Source organism: Odontesthes bonariensis, chromosome 23, assembly GCF_027942865.1.
Source record: "Odontesthes bonariensis isolate fOdoBon6 chromosome 23, fOdoBon6.hap1, whole genome shotgun sequence".
NCBI classification, from domain to species: domain Eukaryota; kingdom Metazoa; phylum Chordata; class Actinopteri; order Atheriniformes; family Atherinopsidae; genus Odontesthes; species Odontesthes bonariensis.
In genome coordinates this window covers 24387032-24409071 of record NC_134528.1, presented here as the reverse complement: position 1 = coordinate 24409071, position 22040 = coordinate 24387032, and the positions used below count along the sequence as shown (strand labels likewise).

The window sequence follows — 22040 nt, the reverse complement described above, 5'->3', positions numbered from 1 at the left end:
GTTGTCAGGTGGAGTGTAGAGAAACAAAGCCAGAGAGAAAGGATAGAATAAAGTCATTAAAACAAGGCAAGAAATCAGAACAAGTAGTCGCAAAGGAAACAGAACAAACAAGGAATGATCTGAATATAAAAGACTGAATCTTGGTTAGGTCTGTGTTACAGAGCTGAATGTTGAAGTAAATCAGATAAACTGATTAGAGATGTGGGAGGAGGTGAGGTGGGTGTGATAAGAGACTGGATAGAGCATGGACTTATTAGCTGAGGGCATCTGGTGGGTGGATGGGTGATGCGTGGAAGATAAGCTCAACTGTAACTATTGACTATTACTTTAAATTTATTCTAATGTGTAGACATTGCAATTGGAAATGTGCCCTCTCTAGTAACATGGCTTTTATTTTGGTTTATTTGTCTTCTTGCAGACTCTTTACCGTCTATAGACAATTACCTCACTGGATTGCTTCTAATGACTGGTGTCTACACTGAGACTCACATACATCCACTTCCCAGTGCACCAGACATTGGACAACACACAGTGGAGGTTAGTTATGTGTCAGGCCAGAATACCAGAGATCTTAAGGCTATGTCATGACATTATTATTCTCAAATGTACCATCATTATTGGTCAGTTAGAAATGATCAAAAGCAAATTAGCATTCTAAAACATTACCCGAGTTGTGCCCTAAGAGGTATCTTTTCAGCAACCAAAAAGATTATTCATAAATGAATAGCCCTAAATCACCTAATAAGAAAAACTCTGAATAGTTTGTAGGATTTACGATAATCTGAAACGTGTCATTCGCAACACCTAGCTCCCATGCTGGACTGCTAGTCCAAACTAGCATCACGTTACATTTCAGAAATGCATAAAATAGCTAGCTTGACGTATTTAATAAATGTTTGAGATACTAAGCCAAAGCTAATAAAATAAACTGTTTAGTTTGTTCAATTCAGTTTTCAATTCAGTTTATTTATATGGCGCCAAATGACAACAAATGTGATCTCAAGGCACTTAAATAATATAGTCCAATTCAAGCCAATTGGAGTTCAATTCATTGTAATCATAATTAATTTAAAAATAATCCAATTCATCCATCCATCATCTTCCGCTTTTCCGGGGATCGGGTCGAGGGGGCAGCAGCTTGAGCAGAGAAACCCAGACGTCCCCGGCCCCGGCCACTTCCTCCAGCTCTTCTGGGGGGATCCCGAGGCGTTCCCAGGCCAGCCGAGAAACATAAGCCGCATTCGGACTGTAGGAACCTTTGGCACTTCGTATAACATTTTAATTCACGGGGCCGTTTTCTCCCGCATTCGGACATACAGGAACTCGGGACCATCTCCCTCAGTTCCTATAACCATTTTAGCTCCTGCTCCGAGGTCGGGTCTTTTCAGGGTTCTATAGGAACACATCTGACGGAGGTGTTTGGTGGTCGGTAGCTACGCCCCTTGTCATGCTGTCACGGCTGAAATGTTTACTCATACGACACAGACACAACCGGCGCGTGTTTAATAAGTTAAAAAGCAGACTAGGATAACAGACCAGGGACAAGACAAGACTACGGTATTGACGAGGATCCGGCGAGGAGTGGTGGAACAATACAGACATATATACTGGGGAGGTGATTACTGGAGTAGGAACAGGTGGCTGATTGGTAACGGGTTATAGGTGAGTGAATGAGAGCAAAGGGCAGGAGAGAGACTGAGGAGAGAGAGAGATGGCACAGGGGGCGAGGGAGAGCACACTAAGGCTACCTTTACACGGAAACGATCTGAAACCAAAACGCAAAAGTGGCGTTTCGTTTTCACTTTTAAATCTGCATTTAGACGAGCGCTTTAGGGTGAAAATCTGCGTGGATACGGAAACGCAAAAGTGTGTGACATTTCATATTTATCGATGCAGTAAACACCCACAGCTGTCTAGGTCGCCTGCTCTCTCTATGAACTTCAAGAATTTCGAGAACGTAGTTCATATTTTTGGTCTGTTCTTTACTACTCTCGCTCATCATTGCTGTTATCTGATGAAATGACTCTTGAACGTCAATTACCGCGCCTAAGGCGAGTTGAAAGTCTGCAGGGATGGACATGTTGATAGCCTACTGATGTGTTTCCCACGGTTTTCTGGCGCTTTATTATGCTTGTCACTGTAGTGTTCTTATAAGAAAAGTAACCTATCGCGAGATTAGGTAGTGACACTCGCGAGATCATAACTACTGACTAGAGTGATAGAGAGGCAACCCTGTTGAACATGTATGTGTGCCGAGTTGAAAGTGTTTAATAAAAGACCCTCAAACGGATACTACTCGTGTGTGTGATCCCTAACACACCACAACTGGCGACGAGGATGATCCCGACAGCATAGAAGAACGGAATTACAAGCCCTCTCAGCTGTTGACGGACCCGGGAAAAAAAAAAGTCTGCAAGTCAGGACCTCGCATGGACATTGCAACAAACGTCGGAGCTATAATTCCGGATCCTCACTGGAAATTCGACGACACTCTTTCAGGGAAGTGAAATAAGTTTTCTGTGTGATGCCAAAACGTTTAATAACCGGAATTGAGCGTGCATATGACAGAATTACTGCTCACGAAGCCTCTTAGAATCCACGTTTGAAAACGAAAGTAAAGATGGCTCATGTTGCGCTGGGTGGACTCACGCCACCGAAACCGTTAGACACTGTGGGAGAGCCTGAAACTTTACATCAACGATGGGAAATGTGGAAGAGTGAGCTAGAAATATACATCATTGCGTCAGGAGTTGTAAATGCTGCACAAAAGCGAGCTGTCTTATTGCTAACAGGGGGAGAGGGACTGCGTGAGATATGGAAAAATTTCACTACGAGCAGATAGCCCACCAACCCGCTGTTGATCAGCAACCTGCACGAGATGTGTTTCAAGTAGCCATCCGACTCTTCAACAACACTTTTGCATTAAGGGAGAATATACCAAAAGCCCGTACAAAATTCTGGGAAACAGAGCCCAATGCTGGTGAAACAATAAATAATTTCATCACTCGCCTTAAAGCACTAGTGAAAACATGCAACTTCAATGCTGAAGCTGATAACCATGTAAGAGATAAAGTACTACTGCACATTAAAAATTCAGAGTTAAAAGCCAAACTATTCAGAGAAGATAATCTCACACTGGATCGCCTTATCCAAGTGATTGGCTCATACCACCACAAGGAGGCGTTAATTCTCAGTTCTCCATCCAATACAAACCAAGTATCTGGCAGAGCAAGGCCCAAACCAAAGCTCAAATCAGCATCACAGTCAGGGTGCTACAAGTGTGGTGCACAAGGACACATAGCTCGCGAATGCATCCGATCCAAGAATCACAAGTGCAGCCACTGTGGAAAAAAGGGTCACTTCGATGATCTCTGCTTCCACAAAGACAAATACAAGCCAAACCAAGATGACACGTCGAGCTCACAGGGTCGCAGCAGAGCCTCAGGTCGCAGCAGGGATGATCCAAAGCAAAGCAAGGGTCGAAACAAAAAAGGTCAACATAGGGTAGAAGAAGGAGAAAGCAATGACTCACGGAGTGATTCTGAAGATCTCTACCTATTCAGAATATCTAAAACAGAGGACACCTTAGACCTACGCCTGAACGGTTTCACCTTACCCATGGTGATAGACTCTGGTGCTCACCACAACACGCTGTCCGTGCATGATTTTAAAGGGTTACAGAAGGCCAGGCCTGAAGTCAGTCTGCAGCCTGCCTCTACAAAACTGTATCCTTATGCCAGCAAGCAAGCCCTCACGCTCCTAGGCAAATGCACACTTGAAGTTGAAGTCCCAAACACAACACGGCGTGCCACTGCTTCGTTCTTCGTGGTGCCACAAGCACAAGCATCACTCCTAAGCAGCAGAACCAGCAAAGAGCTAGGACTGTTGAGAGTTGGCATCGACGCAAACATCCTGAGCTGTTCTGGAACCGACGTGTGGTCAAGTCTGCGCATCAAGTACCCACAAGTCTTCACTGGGCTGGGGAAACTCAAGAACTACCAGCTCAGACTGAAAATTGACCCAGACGTCACCCCAGTCATTCAGCCGGTGCGGAGAATTCCATTCAATAGACGGCAGCGCGTCATCAAGAAATTACAAGAACTAGTGGACCTAGACGTCATTGAGGGAGTGTCAGAACCAGCTCATTGGGTGAATCCACTAGTCTCTGTGGAGAAAATGCCGGAAAATGATCGCAAACATGGAGACGTGCGGATCTGCATTGACATGCGAAGAGCCAATGCGGCCATTGTCCGTGAGCGTCATCCGGTGCCTACCATCGACGAGACCATCCAGGAAATGGCCGGAGGGAAATACTTTTCCAAAATTGACCTCAACATGGCGTATCACCAAATAGAGCTCCACCCTGATTCCAGAGAAATCACAACATTCGCTGCACCAGGAGGACTCTTCAGATACAAAAGGCTCTTGTTCGGAGTGAACATGGCCTCAGAAAAATTCCAACAGATAATCAGCCAAGTTATCAAAGACTGCCCAGGTGCATACAACATGTCTGACGACATAGTCGTAGTTGGCAGTACAGAAGCTGAACATGACACAAGGCTGGCTACCGTGGTGCAACGGTTAGCTGAAAGAGGACTGACAATCAATGAGAAGAAATGCCAGATCAAACTGACCTCAATCAAGTACATGGGTCATGTCTTATCACAAGATGGCCTGAAAGTGTCAGACGAAAAGGTCAAAGCCATTGCGCATGCTCCCCCACCAATTGACGCGTCACAAATGCGTAGCTTCCTCGGATTGGCCCAATTCTGTGCAAAGTTCGTCCCACAGTTCGCCACAATAACGGCGCCTCTCTGGGAACTCACTAAGCAAGATGCTGAGTGGAAATGGGAGAAGGAGGAACAGTGTGCGTTCGACCAGCTCAAAGACGCTTTGATCGAAGCCCCTGTCATGGCATACTACTCAGTTGGAAGACCAACCAGAATCACCTGTGACGCTTCCCCCTTCGGCGTAGGCGCCATCTTAGAGCAACAACAGACAGACGGAGTCTGGAAGCCAGTTTACTACGCCAGCAGGAAGCTCACACCCACTGAGACACGCTACTCTCAGTTTGAAAGAGAAGCTCTCGGAGTATTCTGGGCCTGTCGAAAATTCAGCTTGTATCTCATCGGATGTGAATTCAAGATCCTCACAGATCACAAGGCGCTTGTGAAAGTGCTATCACCCAATTCACTCCCTCCATCAGCCAGAGTGGAACGGTGGTTGCTGTACCTGCAACAGTTTACCTACCAAGTAGTCCACATCCCCGGCAAAACCAACAAGGCCGACCCCCTGAGTCGCCAACCCGTTGGTCATTGTGACAAATCTGAGGAGAGAGAAACAGATGAGTACATCTACAGCATCATCAAAGATTCCACACCTCATGCTCTAACCCCCCGTGAGATCGAGCAAGCTTCAAAGGATGATCCGACTATCTCCAAGCTACGTCAAGCCATACAGAAAAATGACTGGACCTACTTCAAAGGCACAGCATTCCAGGCAGTCAAAGATGAACTTTGGACGGCTGGACTGATGGTCATGCGAGGAAACAGGATCGTGATTCCCGAAGCTCTGCAAGAGCACGTGCTACAGTTAGGACATGAAGGACATCAAGGGATTGTGCGAACAAAGAACCGACTGCGAACCAAAGTCTGGTGGCCTGAAATTGACAAAATGGTGGAAAAGCAAATCAAACAATGCTACCCATGTCAAGTGATTGGCAAGAACGCTCCACCAGAAGAGTTAGAGCGCACGCCATTGCCAGACCAGCCCTGGATTTACCTGGCAGTTGACCTACTGAGCATCTCTGAAGGTAACTATCTGCTTGCTGTAGTTGACTACTACTCCAGGTGGCCCGAAGTTGCCTACATGAAGGTCACAAATGCAACCAATGTGATCAATGCTCTCGAAATGATGTTCCAAATTCATGGCTATCCCAAGTATCTGAGAAGCGACAACGGACAACCGTTTGCATCCAGAGAGTTCCATGATTACCTCACCGCGCATGGCATCATGCAACTGAAAGGAGTACCATATTGGCCTCAGTCAAACGGAGAAGTGGAAAGATTTAACAGAACAATTCTGAAATCAGTCAAAATAGCCAAGATTGAAAAGAAGGATTGGAAGGTTGCACTGAAAAGTTTTCTGTTCCACTACCGGACCACTCCTCATGCAGTCACAGGAGTGTCCCCGGCAAAGCTGTTGATGAACAGAGATCTCCGCGACAAACTGCCCAGTTTCACCGGTAGACCTGCTGACAGTGATGAACCCCATGCAGCTGCCTCAGAGGAAATTCATGACAAGGACGCTTTGCACAAGTTGAAACGCAACATTGCTGCTAATCAGAGAAGAGGAGCCAAGGATCAGGAAATACAACCAGGAGACACCGTTCTTTGCAAGAACCTACACAAGTCCAACAAGCTAGACCCCAACTTCGAGTCACAGCCATATGAAGTCATCAGTAAACAAGGAAATGCAGTCATAATTCAACAACCCAACAGCCCACCCAAAATGAGAAATGCCGCTCATGTGAAGAGGTTCAGTGGCGATGCCAGTCTCAGCGCCCCCTCCATTCCAAACCCAGTTCTCACACCAGCTGAGTCTGTCCCTGTCACCATTCCCATAACCACCCATTCCTCCCCTTCCATAGGTCCAGGGCCCATGACAGCTGCACCTGATGTTCCTGTGAAGTCGACTCGTGTCAGGGCTCAACCTGCATGGCAGAAGGACTATGTGATGTTTACCTGAACTTTAACTTTGCTTAAAAGAAAAAAAAAGGAAAAAAAATGATTCTGTCGTTTAAAAAGAGGGAAGGGTGAATACTTTTAAGTTTAGTTTAAAACAGAAGTTTATTTTTTTTTTTTCCATTCTGATCTAAAGGAAGAACACTTATGTTGACAGTATAGCTACATTGAAGTAGATCTGATTTATTTTTTGTTTAAGTCTACCACCAGAAAGTTCATTATTAAAAAAAAAGAGGGAAGATGTAGTGTTCTTATAAGAAAAGTAACCTATCGCGAGATTAGGTAGTGACACTCGCGAGATCATAACTACTGACTAGAGTGATAGAGAGGCAACCCTGTTGAACATGTATGTGTGCCGAGTTGAAAGTGTTTAATAAAAGACCCTCAAACGGATACTACTCGTGTGTGTGATCCCTAACACACCACAGTCACGTCATTTCTATGTGACGAGAAACGCAGTTTTGCGTTTTTCATCCTTTACACGGTGGCGCGACAGTGGAGCATTTTCAAGAATTCCACTCTGGAGGGCGGTTTCACTTTTTTTGTGTTTTCATGCCCCCAAAACGCCGTTACCATCTAAACGATATAGTGCATCCGCAAAAAGGTTTTGCGTTTTTAACCCGTTTCCGGGAAGGGAATACACAAGGAGAAATAAAACATAACTGAATACTGATAAATAGAACTAAGGTGAAACAAAGACTGATCTAATAAAGGAAATAAAGTACTAAATAAAAACACCAATTACTAAGTACAAAATATAACCAAAAATCCAGATACTGACAATGGGATGTTTCAGAATCACCTGAACGATCCCTAACTACAGTGGAAACCGCTTAGCGATCACATTGGTCCAGAGCCAATTTGAACACTATAAGCGGTTGATTACTAAAACTGAATTTGTATTACAGTACAGGTATTTCACTTGTTTTTTTATGCAGAATATCATCTAAATGCCATTTGTATCGTTTTTCAATGAGAAAAATGAAATGAAACGGATAGCTTCAGCATTTACTGAATTTTATTATCATGCAAGTTTAATTACAGTACTGTGCAGTCCGCCATCATTTTCTTTCTCCGTCGTTAGCATTCATGACTGTCTCTCGTTGCTTAATTAGACTACACAAGGTAACCTGAGGAATGCCAAGCTTCGCTGGTAATTTGTCATACGCCTCGAGGACACTACGTTTTTCATTCAGAGAAAATTACTTCCTTTTTCCAGCCATGATTTGCGTGCTTGCTGCCCGGTGTCAACTCGTTACGTTAGCTAGCGAGGCAGAAGCAGACGTCCAGAAAGGAATCAAGGGAGTAAAAAATAAAATAGCTACACGTAGTTTTAAAATTATTTTTGCACATGTTTACATTCATAAAATGGCCAAAAATGAACATTATAAGCGGATTTCTTGAATACTATAAACAAATTATTTAAACAGCATTTGTATAGAAATGATTCTGTTCTAAGCCTTTTGATCTATATAAGCGGTTGATTACTATATCCGTGACCACTATAAGCGGTTTCCACTGTATAAGCTTTATCAAAAAGGAAAGTTTTAAGCCTAGTCTTCTCGGACATTTACTGGCAGATTATTCCAGAGGGAGGGAGAGAGAGGGGAGGGGGCCTGATACTAAAGGCTCTGCCTCCCATTCTACTTTTAGAAACTCTGGGAACCACAAGCAAACCTGCAGTTTGGGAGCTGCTCAGTTAGGAAAATATCTAACAATGAGATCTTTAAGATATGATGGAGTTCGGTCATTAAGAGCTTTATATGTGAGGAGAAGAATCTTAAATTCTATTCTGAATTTAACAGGGAGCCAATGAAGAGAAGCTAAAACTGGAGAAATATGATCTCTCCAGTTAGTTCTCATCAGAACTCTGGCTGCAGCATTTTGGATCAGCTGAAGGCTTTTCAGAGAATATGTGGGACAGCCCAATAATAAAGAATTACAGTAGTCCAATCTTGAAGTAACAAATGCATGGACTAGTTTTTCTGCATCACTCTGAGACAAGATGTTCCTGATTTTAACAATATTACGAAGATGAAAGAAGGCAGTCCTAGAAACCTGTTTTATATGTGAGTCAAATGATAAATCCTGGTCAAAAATAACTCCAAGGTTTCTCACTGTAGTACGAGAAGCCAAGGAAATATCATCTAGAGTAACTATATAGCTAGACAATTTCTCCCTGAAGCGCTCAGTCCAAAGATAACAACTTCCGTTTTGTCTGAATTTAGAAGCAGACAGTTCTAAGTCATCCAGGTCTTTATGTGTTTAAGACATACTTGTAGTCTGACCAATCTATTGGTTTCATCTGGTTTCATAGATAAGTACAGCTGAGTATCATCAGCATATAAATGAAAATTTGTACCATGCTCTCTAATAATGTTACCTAATGGAAGCATGTATAAAGTGAAAAGAATCGGTCCAAGCACAGAACCCTGAGGAACTCCATGACTTGTTGGCTGATATGGGTACTGAAAAAGCTAAACAGATTCAATAAACAGTTGATATTTGTAAAATACATTGAGACAATGTAAAAAGCTCAAAGTAAGAGATATCATTTTTTCCATTTGGGAAATGGTGAGAATAGTGTACTAAAAGTAAAAGATAAATGGTTAAAGAACCTAGCTGAAATCAATTATAAATGGTCAAAATTGCTAGCTAGCCAAAAATATTGGATAAGTAATTAACATAATTAGCTTAAGATGTCTGGTCAGTGATGAAAAGCTATATTGCAAAGACGAATGCTTGAAATAGTAAGTTGACAAGAATGGATGCATAGTTGGGGACTTGTGAAAGTTTAATGTTGAAGTGTTAAACTGGCTAATTTGGCTAAGTGTTTGAAAGCTAAACACCTGAAAGAGATAATTGTATTTAATTTATGCAGCCAATGGTAAAATTAGTCAAAGTAATGAATAAATTGTTGGGATAATGAGTTAAAAGATTAAACGATGAAAAGATGGTTCAATTAAACCAGTTTGATTCTGGTATAATCCCCACAGATGCTGCTATTCCCAGGCTTGTGGTTCAGTCATGCAGGTCAGTTAGTATCAGTGGAACTTGTGGTGCACCCCAGCCCCGTGTCCTCTCTGGCCCGTGTCCAGATCCTTCGACCCTACTGCAGCCCCACCCACCACTTGGTACCTCCAGGTAGGGATCAACTTTTCCCACTGATGTTACTGTAAGCGAGATGCTGTGCAGTTGGTAATAATACCTTCTTTACTTGTCAGGCTGCAGCTCACTCCTTAATCCTTACAGCTGCTGCTCCACTGTACCACTCTGCAACACCACAGGGGGCTGCAGCATGGGCTATTACTGGTGCCATCTGCTGGAAGGCTGTGTGCCCACCATCAGACCATGCAGCACTTATGACAGTACAGCTAGAGACCGCAGCTTCACTCTACCTCCTAGATACTCAGCATTTCCTCCCTTCTACCACTTGGTGGCAGACTTGCCCCTGAGGATAAACCCAAGCTCTGAACTGAAAACTTTGAGTGTGAGTTGACTTTCATTCCACCAAAACCCGTTGAGCTATTGTGGAACTTATGCTATAATTCCAAATATTACATTTCTTTTTCTGCAATAGGTGCTTCTTCCAGAGCGAGCAATTATGGTCTACCCTGATGATATTGTGGCTGTGCAACACACTCTTGACTTTGGGACATTTCTGCACTGCCTTGATAGTGATGTCTCAAGAAACTCTCCTTGGCGCCAAAGTTACCTGTCCCTTAGGGGGTCAGAGTGGGGAGGCTGGTGGGAGGGAGGTCTCACTTCAGTGCCCCAAGAAAGCAATTGGGTGGATGGGGCGGTGTGTGATCTGAGAATCCTATATGTTGACAAGCTTCACAGGGCAACTGAACATGAAGACATCTTTGACTATACTCACACAGAGACAACCACAGCTCCAGATATTAGGCCCGAGACTGCAGGTAACATTCAGAGACCTAAATTCCGACTTCATATCATCCACCCTATTCCAGATGAAAAGAACCAGATTCATGTCCAAATCAATGTCCCAACTGTTATTGTTGTCAAGGCTCTGTTTGGGCAAAAAGCCAGGAGCTCATGGTCAGCCCCAGTGCTACGGACTGGCGTCCCCTTTCATCAATCTTGCCCTGAAAAGGTGGATGAGTCTGCACCTGACTGTAAAACTCAGTCCCATGATGATTGGTTTTCCTCCGTGACTCTTGTATTGCCATTATCGGGGGTTCAGACACTCAACATCAGTGTGATGGATGCAGATAGCTTTCAGAGTGTGAGTGTGGAGGTTCATGGCTATGAGCCAGTGACAGGGCTTAGTGTAGAGCCACGCAAATGCCTAAGGATTCTCATACACACATCACAGGTAAGTGCAGAAATAAATCATTTGACCTATTTAACCCTGTATTTTTATTTACCAAGCTAGTGTAAATTAGAACGTGGCAGATCATGAATACATAGAATTTTCTATGTGTCTGCTTGAATGTGACCTGAATCAGTCTTAAAGGTAGATAAAGAGAACCAAATTAAACAAACAGAACAAAAATTATATAGTTGGTCTTTTATTTGTTAATAGAAATGAGCATCTGGGAAAGGCTACAGCCATGACCTTGAACAAAATGTAGGTGTGAAGAAGAAGTTTGTAATGGATGTGGTAGTTGACTGGGAGTCAGTAGAGGTGGATATGGGTGGGGGTGATGTGCTGCCAGGACCTGGTGTGTGTGTGTGAAGACTCTAGCAGCTGAGTTTTGCATATACTGGAGCCTGTCCAGGGTTTTGCTGGGAACTCCGAACAGGGCTCCGTTGCAGTAGTCCAGACGGGAGGTGATGACAGCGTGGATGAAGGTCTCTGCCACAGAGTCAGAGAGTGAGGGGTGGTCGGGAAATGTTTTTAAGGTGAAAAATGGCGGACTTGGTGATGGGTTTGATTTGTGACTGAAAAGAGAGGGTGTAATCCAGGAGGACCCCTAGATTGTGAATTTCATGAGATGGTGAGATGGAACAGCTGTCCACTTGTTGCACGAGGTCTCCCAACTTCTGGAGCAACGCCTTGGAGGCCACAACCAAGTGCTCTCTCTTATTGCTGTTGAGTTTGAGCATGTTAATTGTCATCCAGGTTTTTATGTCTTGAATGCAGTTGACCAGAGACTGTGGAGAGTTGGGTCGATGGTGAGGTGCTAAGATACAGCTGAGTGTCATCAGCATAGCAATGACAATTGAGGCTTTGTTGACGAATGATCTGACTCAGGGGGAGCATGTAGATTGTGAAAAGTAGGGGTTGAGCATGAAGCCTTGAGAAACACCTTGTTTGACTATGGCGTGGGAAACTGTATGGAGTGGGAAACTGTGTGAGAGGCTGCAGAGCAGTGTTAATTTTGTTAAACGAGACGAGACTAAAAATGTTCGTTGACGAGCCTTTCCCTATGACAAAAGACGTGACGATGACGAGACTACAGTGTTTTAAAAAACACAAACGAAAAGTCTGTCATGAGATGCATTTCGTTGACGAACAATAACGAGACGAACATGCCATGCTAGAAATAAAAACTAAACAAAAAAAAATCCCTTGTTTTCGTCAACCATATAATTTAGAAGATCCCCCAGAACTTTTGAAAATGATTAAATGTGTATTTGACACGTCACGTTCAAATATGTTCATATCAGAATGTGGTAAACCGAGTGAAAGTGCTTACATGCTCATCCAAGTGATGGAAACAGACGGTTGAAGCAACTAGGGTATGTCGTGCTATTTCAGTGATGGACTCGCTTACATTTTAACATGGTGTCAGGTTTGACGACAGCACATTACGCTGTCCGGTAAAGCATCACTTGTAATAACTTGGTGGGTGAGTGAGTAAAGTGGTTGAGGTTAATATCGCCACGTTAGTTTGCTAGCATGGTAGGCTAACACCCATGCAGGTAGCATAGGATTCTCATGCTGCGTTAGTTTGGCGTTTTTTTTTACATAGTGGTAAATGAAGGAAAACTTCGGCAAAACATTTCCCTTCTCTCATATTGACTTTACCCCGCTTTGTTTTACATGTTATTTAAACAGTAGGATTACTTCAGTATTGCTTCTCAGTTACAGGCAGGGAGATGGCGAGTTATGAGAATGAAGAAAGGTGTTGTGTCTTGTCTATATGAACAATCATCCACACAGCATGATTTATTTAGCACTGTATGTTTATCCTGATTTGTTTGTCACCATTATTAATACTTGTGAGCTATTGTATAGCGTTTTGTGAAACAAGTACAGCCCTCTGGTATTCGCATACCATCTGGGACGAGCCCACAATCGACATGATGTCAAATGGGGCTATTTTTTTCTATTTTGGGGCTGTGATTGGATGAAGAATCTGTCCGTCATCTTGACTGACACGCCACTTCAGCCACTCCCAATGACTCAACCCGTGACGTAGCTCAGAGCTTACCTGACTCCCGCCCTCTGGAGCATGAATGGGCGGCCATAACGCAGCCATAACGCCGCCCATTCATCCAAAGTCCCACCCAGCGATTAATGATTGGCTCTCATTATTTTCTAATCGGACGAAACACATATGACTCCCAGGCTCCTCAGATGCTTGTGTGAGGAAAGGGAACGCCCCCCCGTGTAGTTGGTGAACGCAGCCAGATGACGTGAGTCAGGTTAATGGTGTTCTGCCTTCAAGTTGGAAAAAGTAATGTCCTAACTAGACAGGTTGATATCAGTTTGATTGACTTGGACTTGCATTGCGACTAAAGACTAAAACTAAAGACTAAATGTTTTGACTAAAACTAAACTAAAATACAATTTCCTACGCCTGACTAAAACTAGACTAAAATGTTGAGGATTTTTAGTCGACTAAATCATGACTAAATAAAAAATGATTTGTGAAAAGACTAAAACTGAGTACGACTAAGAACGCACTTTGACACAAGACTAAGACTAAGACTAAATTAAAAAATGTGTGACAAAATTAACACTGCTGCAGAGAGGTCCAGGAGGAAGATTATATTGATGTAACCGGAGTCTGTGGCCAAAAGGAGTGTCGTTGGTGATCTTGAGTCGAGCAGTTTCACCAGTGTCGTGGGCATGGGGTCTTGGGAGCAGGAAGAGGATTTGGTGACCAACCTAGATATAAATGGAGCATCCACTTAAGAGAATGAAGAAAGAGAGCATTGAGGTAGGAGGAGTGGCGGTCTGTCCAGTGTGTGGGGCACATGAGAAGGAGAAAGGGCAAGCGTCAGGAGTTGTTGGGTCATGCATGGTGTCCACCTTACCCTGGAAAAAATCCAGGAACTTAGAGCAGAGGTCATTGTCAGGGTCCATCCCAGTGTGTTAGGCAGCAAGAGGGTGGAGCAGACGGTTGATGGTGGAGAAGATAGTTTACTGGGATAGTTTTTCTGTGAGGTAATCAGGGTAAAGTTGTCAGTCTTAGTCCTGGAGAAAGCCTCCTCATAAGACTTCACATGGTCTCCAAAGGCCAGACGGTGGATAAAGAGGCTGCTGGACTAATATTTTAGGGATGGATAAGACCAAAATAGAGTTTTTTTTCCCAAATACAACTATTAGGTTTTGTAGCAAGAAAAACCCTGCATCCTTGTGTAAAAAACACTCTTTACCATCTGAGATACATGGTGAGGGTAGTATTATGGTTTGGATCTGGGCCATCTTCGCCAGGACAGCCTGTCATTATGAATGGAACAATGATTTAAAAATGATACCAGTCTATGAACTGAATCTCAAGGAAAAGGGGGTAATGGAGCAAGACAAGTAAAAGTGATGTATAGTGTGATCAAAAGTGACTGGAATTCAAAGGGTTTTCTGAAAAACAAAGTAGTCAAACCAGAGACCTAAATCAAATGTTTACATACTTCTATGATAATTGAAATGAGATACAGTATTGAGCATTTTCCTCAATAAGTAAATGATTAAGTATAACCTTTTTTCTCAATTGTTCAACTTGGCTCTCTTCATCTACTCTCAGGATCGGATTTAATATATTTATACAGAAATATAGAGTACTGGTTTACTGGTGGTTTGTCAAATAATGTGAATTTATGAGCACCAAAGCACCTTTTAGTGATATGATAGGATATGTCCATTCTATTTACAATAGAATGTGCCATATGTTTTACACCATAGTTATTCAAAGCCAAAGTGGATAGCGGTTCTTCAGTAAAGTTCACTTGGGTGATTGACAGTCTGGAGAAGTTTGCCTATGAAGGGGAATCTTACAGTGTAATGTTCAAGCAACCTGCTGAGTATCAGCTCCGGGTAAGCAGCTTTATCTTCATGATGTATCATTCCTGAAAGACAGTATTTATTATCACTATGTGTTTTATATTAAGGTTTCATATGCATGCTAATGTGCAACCTTATTTAGATTCCCTATACTGTATTTGATGTTTTTCATGTGCAGAAAACAAAATTCTTTGAAAAGGTAACGCTCTCCTAACCTTTTCCCAGTTGACAGCATCGAACCCGGTGAGCTCGCAGAGCCAGCAGATTCTGCTGACCGCAGATGAAATGACACCACAGGGTCAGCCAGAGTTTATGTCTGTTTGGGAGGTTGTAGCTGTAGATGCTCCACACGTCTTCGCCGTAAAAGTCAATGTGGATATCTCTCTTCCTGTTACCTTTAAGTAAGGCCCTTAAGTAAGGTCTGTTGCTCGTCAATAAATTTTTCTTGTCATGTTTTTAATAAATACTCATTAGTAATCCTCTGATAAAAAAATGGTGGCATATAGACTTTGCACCTAAGACTTAAAGCAATACTATGTAACATTTCTACCTTAAAATAACAGCTTGAAAAAAATTGTGCGGCTGGAATGAGTTTTAATATTGCGATTGGCCTGTCTCCTATGCCCTTCGGGGGTCTGAGTTGGAAAAACTGCGCTATGTAACTTTGCTGGACCGGCCCGGGAGCTGAGCGGAAGTACTTCGACTTGCTTTCTGGCACACCTACCGCAAAAACAAATAGACCCCTCTCACGCTCCCAGGTACATTTGATTACTCTTACCTTCTCGGTCGACATAGCTTGCACCTTCTGACTCCTCGCCGGTTCGTCAACAAACGTGAAAGCGAAAGGGTGTTGTATTTACGACAGTGTAACCGTACATTACCTCCAAGCCTGTAGGGGGAGCTCCATAGTGGGCTTTTTGAGAAGTTACATTGTATTGCTTTAACCTTTCAAATACACTCACAAAGTTGTGTCTCTCTTTATTGTATATTTCAATGCTATTCTTGTCATGTAGGTGGGATTTTGGAGATGGCAGTAGTGATGTCATCCACACCCAGTCTGCTCCATGTCAGACCATTGAAGGACTCCTAGAGAGACAGGTGTATGTCCAGGACTCAGTGAATCACACTTATTCCACCCCAGGTAAACACGCTCACACAAACTATTAAAACTGAACAAAATAAACAAATAAAGAGTGAACATTTTACAAAAACTATGTGGATTATACTGATAAAAGCATAAAAAAATGTAACATGACTCTGTAGTAACCCACAACTCTTCTGAGTGTATGTATTTTTGTTAGTTCTGAATCACACAACCTCAGTGTTTTAGATTACTCTCGCTCGCAACAACCAGATTTCCAACAGTAGAAAGTTGCTGTTTTGTGGGTGAATACATATTTCGGACTTTCAGTTGTTGTATGGCAAGACACACAGCTCTAACACAGCATTAACTTCATACAGCTTGCCTCTGCTGCTTAAAGTACCCAACATTTCCATTACTGTCGAGTTAATGGTGCTTTAAAGATACAGCCAATTTATCAAATGTCAATTTAACTTTCAGTTAATATTTCTAAACGGATGGTTAAATTTCTGCTTAATAGTCCATCCATGATTTGGACATATCTTTTAAACTAATTCTCAAATTCCTTTCAATTTCCTTCATTTAACCAATTACAATCAAAGGCTTTTAAAAAAAGATTAAGGCTTTTCTCAGCCTCTGAAGAAATAAGAAATCTTAAATAAAGTTATCTGATAGGTTAAAAATACTGTGTGTTTCTGCTGTGAATGATCAACTTTTCAGCCAAGTTTATCAATATTTGAAAAATAGATATCATAGAAAATATTGATGCAACTTTTGCCCTGCTCCAGGCTTCAAGGGTAAAGACATGAATATGCCACATCAGGTCATTGCGAATTTAAGGGATATTTCTTGTTTGATGGGATGTTTTAGCGTAAGCAGGGTCTTTCCTGGACTAGACAGCGGTCAGAGTATTCTCTGTTTGGAAAACCAGAAGTTTTCCTAAAGGGCTAGCTAAAGCTAAAAGCTACGCAGATCGGGGAAGCCAGAAAAAGACATTTATTACCATCTAATTCCACTCTAAACTTAAACATTTCATGCCGTTTTTAGCAAGAGCCATGCTGTGTATATTTCCACCATGTCCCTTCTGCATCAGACCGTTGTTTACACTTCCTCCAAGTCAGAATTTTGGTGGAGCAAAACTGTGGTGCATTCCAAATGACTCTGGGTTGAAACACCACGCAGTATGGACCGTGTTTCACAGACCCATTCTGTGGAAGCGTCTGGTATAAAGGTGGCGTGATGAAAATATCCACAATATGTAGCTCCAATGGGATCTGGTGAGGTTGCCCTTATACTGCAAGTAAGACTCTGACTACTCATAAGCACCCCACACAACCCCCCTTTCAAAAAAACTAAACATCCCAGTAAAAGTCACTAGATTCATGATTTACAAATTCCATACATTGGCGACATCTAATAGTAGTAGAATACCTCTGCTGAATGTTTGTTATTCATACTTACTATTCAGTACCTCAGGGTAAAATGTGTTTTTCATGTGTTCTACATGTCATTCAAGAGGACTATACACTTCATGTTCAAGTCTCCAACCAATATGGCAACACAGACGTATCTATGAAGGTCAACGTCCGCCCTCAGTTGAGCAGCCTCGTCATTTCCTCTTCAACTTTGAAACCCCTTGTCAGAGACACCCTCCATCTAGAAGCTTCAGTCAAGCCCTTCACTTTTGGCATTCTCTACACCTGGGATTTTAATGATGGTTCCAAAGCTGTCCAAGGCATGCAGCACAAAGTCAGCCACAGCTTTGGATCTGCAGGAGTTTATAACATCACGGCATGTGCCAGCAACACTGTTACTTCGCTAACTGCCTCGCTTGTTGTGATAGCCATGGAGAACATATCTGGTTTAGTTGTTACATACAGTGGACCGGATGAAGCTGGATCTCCTACAGATTTTAGAGCTAAAGTTGCCTCTGGTACCAGTCTCATTTGGTATTTTAACTTTGGTGATGGGTCTTTGCAGGAAAATGTTACAGATGGTTCAGTCTCCCATGTCTATACATTTCCAGGGAACTATAGCGTTGGTGTAACTGTTTCCAACTCTGTCAGCCAGGCGTATCAGTCTATCACAGTTGAGGTGTACAGTTTGATTATCAGGGGAGTTCTTCCAGTGGAATGTATCGCAAGTGGAAAAGAGACACGACTTACCGCTTTGGTGAATGGAAACATTTCCAAGCTGACTTTCCACTGGATGTTTGAAGAGGATCCATCTTCAACGGTAGTAGTTGGACAGTCGACAGCCATGCACATATTTCCAATCCATGGGATTTTTCATGTTAACCTGACTGTGTCTAGTTCCGTTAGTTCTGCATCATTTAGTACAAGCATCTGTGTTGAAAGTCCAATAACTGACATTGCGGTGCAGTCATCACAGAATGTAGTGGCGGTCAGAGATGAGGTATGCATCACAGTGCTAGTTTCCCCTAAACAAGCTACCGGTTACCAATTCAGGTGGTTTATTAACTCCTCTGATCAGGCTGCCATGACGGAAAACTCTCAGAGGTGTTTTGTCTTCAGAGATGACGGCGTTGAAGAGGTGTCTGTAATGGCTCGTAATAAAGTCAGCAACAAAACTGCCAAAGTTGATATCACCATTCAAAACCCAGTGAGTAAGCTCTCTGTTGCACATGATGGTCAAAGTGACACACTTATAGTCAATGCGTCGGCGTCATTTTGGGTCGCCAGTTGCGCTGGCAGCAATGTGTCGGTGCTGTGGGACTTTGGAGATGGGTCTCCTATGGAGCAGAAGCTTAATGTGTCACATGTCTTTACCTCAAGCGGTAAATTCACAATCACCGCCAAAGCGTTTAATGCTGTAAGCCAAGACTCCGCAACCCTTACAGTCAATGTTTTACTTCCTGTTTCAGACCTTTCACTTCATACCAGTCAGCCTTATGCTGCAGTAGGAGAGGAAACTCTTTTCACAGCGAAAAGCAGTGGCATTAGCACCCTTAACTACTACTGGGAAGTACAAGGTGTGAGCACAAGCAAACAAGGCACTTATCAGTTTAGATTTACTTTTTCCAAACCAGGAGTGTACCGAGTGAGGGTGATGGCACAAAATTTAGTCAGTAAAAGGGAGGCTGCTATTTTAATTGAGGTGTTCGAAAGAGTAGAGGGTCTTCAAATTGAATGTCAAAGCCTATTCCACAAGAAATATATACCAACTCATGAGGAAATGCTGCTTATTGCATCAGTCAGTAAGGGATCCAACATCACCTATCACTGGCTGGCTACACAGAGCGGAATAAACCAACAATTAAAAGGTGAAGGGGAGCTTTTTCATGTTATGGTTAAAACTCCTGGCAGGACTTCAGTTCAGCTTACAGCCTCCAACATCTTGGGCGAGGCCACCACTGATGTTTCTTTTGTAGCAGTAGAACGTGTAACAAGTGCGCACATAGCAAGCCAATCAAACACCGTGGCCCTGGGAAAAGCAGAGAACATATCTGTGTTTGTGGATACAGGCTCAGACCTACAGTACCTTTGGTATGTGAATGGTGATGTTACACCCCTGCTGACACTTGTGCCCTTTTTTCTCTACACTTTCACAAGCCTGGGTCAGAACTTTGTTCGAGTTTCAGTGCAGAATATCCTAAGTCAGAGTATTGACTCCAAACAGTTTTTGGTTCAGGAAGAGGTCCAAAAGGCGGACTTTGTAATTGATGGAAAGAAACATCCATTTTTTGTCAATGCTAGTGCTGCTCTGTTTTTTAAAGGGTTGGCCCTCAAGGGTAACGATCTACACTGGGACTGGAAAGTTAGAAGTGCCGAAGAGACCGTTTTCACCTCTATCAATCCAACTTTTATCTTCACATTTCCACAAGCAGGCATCTATCTGGTGTATCTGAATGTCTCCAATCAGATAAACTGGCAGGGGGTTTCACACGGTGTCACAGTCCAGGAAGCGATTGAAGGTCTTTTGCTGAACATGAGCATGACTTCTTTCTGCACTGAGGAACGAGTTACGTTTATACCAGTAATATCCACAGGAAGTAATGCAAGCTTTGTTATAACATTCCAAAATGACGAATGGATTCAAAGTCAGGGCGTTTTCGACGGCCAGCTCACCATGTCAGGTCTTCCAGCTGGCAAACACCTAGTTACACTAAAAGCTATGAACCAAGTCAGTGATACCGAGACGTCATCTAACATTCTAGTTACTGAGAGTATCCAAGGCTTGCGACTCGTAAACTGTTGTTTAACTACGCTAGAGGCTCTTAAAGGAATCCAGTTCAAGGCAGAGGTTCAAAGAGGCTTTCATGTCAATTATACATGGGAATTTCACTTGGAAGGGTCTCATTCAGCATGGCTAATGGGGCGAGAGGTGACCTTTACTCCACCAGAGAGTGGTTTGTTGTCTGTAAGCGTACAAGCCAGCAACGGAGTCTGCTCTCAAACAATTAATGAAACTGCAACAATTGAGTGGCCTGTTAAAAATGTCAAACTTTTCTGTCATGTGCAGAGAATATTTGTCGGACATGCAGTCAGGCTGTCTGCAGCAGTTGATGAAGGGAGTGATGTCAAGTACGTTTGGGACTTTGGAGATTACACTAAATTATTGGTGACAAACTCAAGTATTGTCAGTCATACTTATTACCATCAAGGAAAGTACAGCGTTGTGGTCAAAGCTCTCAACAATGTCAGTCTTGTGTCCGCACAGCTACAAGTGGATGTGGAGGAACTTCTGTGTTCAAACCCAAAAGCCTCACTGGTCCAGACTCAGTCTACCATCTTCAGATCTAGACAAAGTTTCTTTGAAGCAAGTGTGGACCTAAACTGCTCTGCTTACAAGACCCGATACCTCTGGGAAATCTTCAGGGAGCAATGTTTTACCAAAGGGGACAAAGTCAATGTTCAAAGCTGGGGGAATGCAGCCTCACCTCTTTTTGTACTTCCAAAGCATGCTCTCAGTATAGGATGCTATTGCTTGGTATTCACGGTTTCATTCCAGGGAACTCCACTACTTGTTCAACAGAGGGTCAACTTTACTGTAGTCCACTCCCCAGTAGTAGCTGTGATCGAGGGAGGCTCACATAGACTGTGGTCCAGTGTCAGCGATCTTGTCCTGGACGGATCTGAATCTCATGATCCTGATGTGGAGCCTGGAGTGGAGGATACACTGCAGTATCACTGGGCAGGCTCAATACTGGTAAATTTTCACATGAAAGCGCACATGTCACGTAAACGTCATGTAAATTGAAATATTGTTTTCCCTTTGAATTACAACCCCAATTCTAAAAGAGTTGAGACACTGTGTATAATGTAAATACTGTATTTCCTCACACAGGCAGAGATCTTTATTTGCTTATGGTGCCAGGTCTCTATCAAAGGAGCCAGACAGTTGAAAAAAAACAAAGTAGCGAACAGGCTAACGAACCATTAGCCTGACAATCTGTGACTACACGCTTAGCACCGATTCAAATTCCTTCTGACTTGAATTGGATAGAAAATATCCATGTTTTTAGCAGGACTGTATTGTGAAAGATGTGATCCGTACCACATGCAACGATTCCACTCCCAGAGGGAAAGGTGGGCAGAGTGTTCTCTTGCGAATGAAATAGTGGTTTATTAGAACTGCAAATCTTTGAATTCTGTTTTCATTTTCATTTCACACAGTGTCCCAACTTCTTTGAGTTGTGATGTAAAATTTAAAAGCAGCAAAGTTAGGAAAAGTAGGGTGTGTGACTTAAGTTCACTGTGACACACGTGTCTCACCATTGTATAACATGCATTTGCAGAACTCCACAGAGTCTTCTTATTTAAGGGAGCCCATTGGAAGTGTCAGTAGGAGGATGATTGTAGTCAGCAATCAGCTGCAACCCGACACAGTTTACATTTTCACTCTCACTGTGCACAAGAAAGGGAGGAGACCCGTCTCTGTCAATCAAACGGTGAATATTACCCATCATACTTTATCACTATAAACAGATTTTCATGGCATTTTTTTTTTCTTTATCTGCATTTTGAATGTTGTCACAGAATCAGAAAGTTGCTTAGCT

General features: G+C 42.8%; 1 protein-coding gene across 1 annotated transcript in view; it reads left to right on the top strand.

Annotated features, from left to right (window-relative positions):
• Positions 1–22040, top strand: part of pkd1b (polycystic kidney disease 1b) — a 46340-nt gene that overhangs the window by 2400 nt on the left and 21900 nt on the right. Inside the window, exons 4-11 of the mRNA XM_075457420.1 lie at positions 419–537; positions 9740–9887; positions 9968–10233; positions 10324–11082; positions 14842–14973; positions 15196–15341; positions 15954–16081; positions 17538–21190. Coding sequence (XP_075313535.1) covers positions 419–537; positions 9740–9887; positions 9968–10233; positions 10324–11082; positions 14842–14973; positions 15196–15341; positions 15954–16081; positions 17538–21190 — 5351 coding nt within the window. The remainder of the gene's footprint in view (positions 1–418; positions 538–9739; positions 9888–9967; positions 10234–10323; positions 11083–14841; positions 14974–15195; positions 15342–15953; positions 16082–17537; positions 21191–22040) is intronic.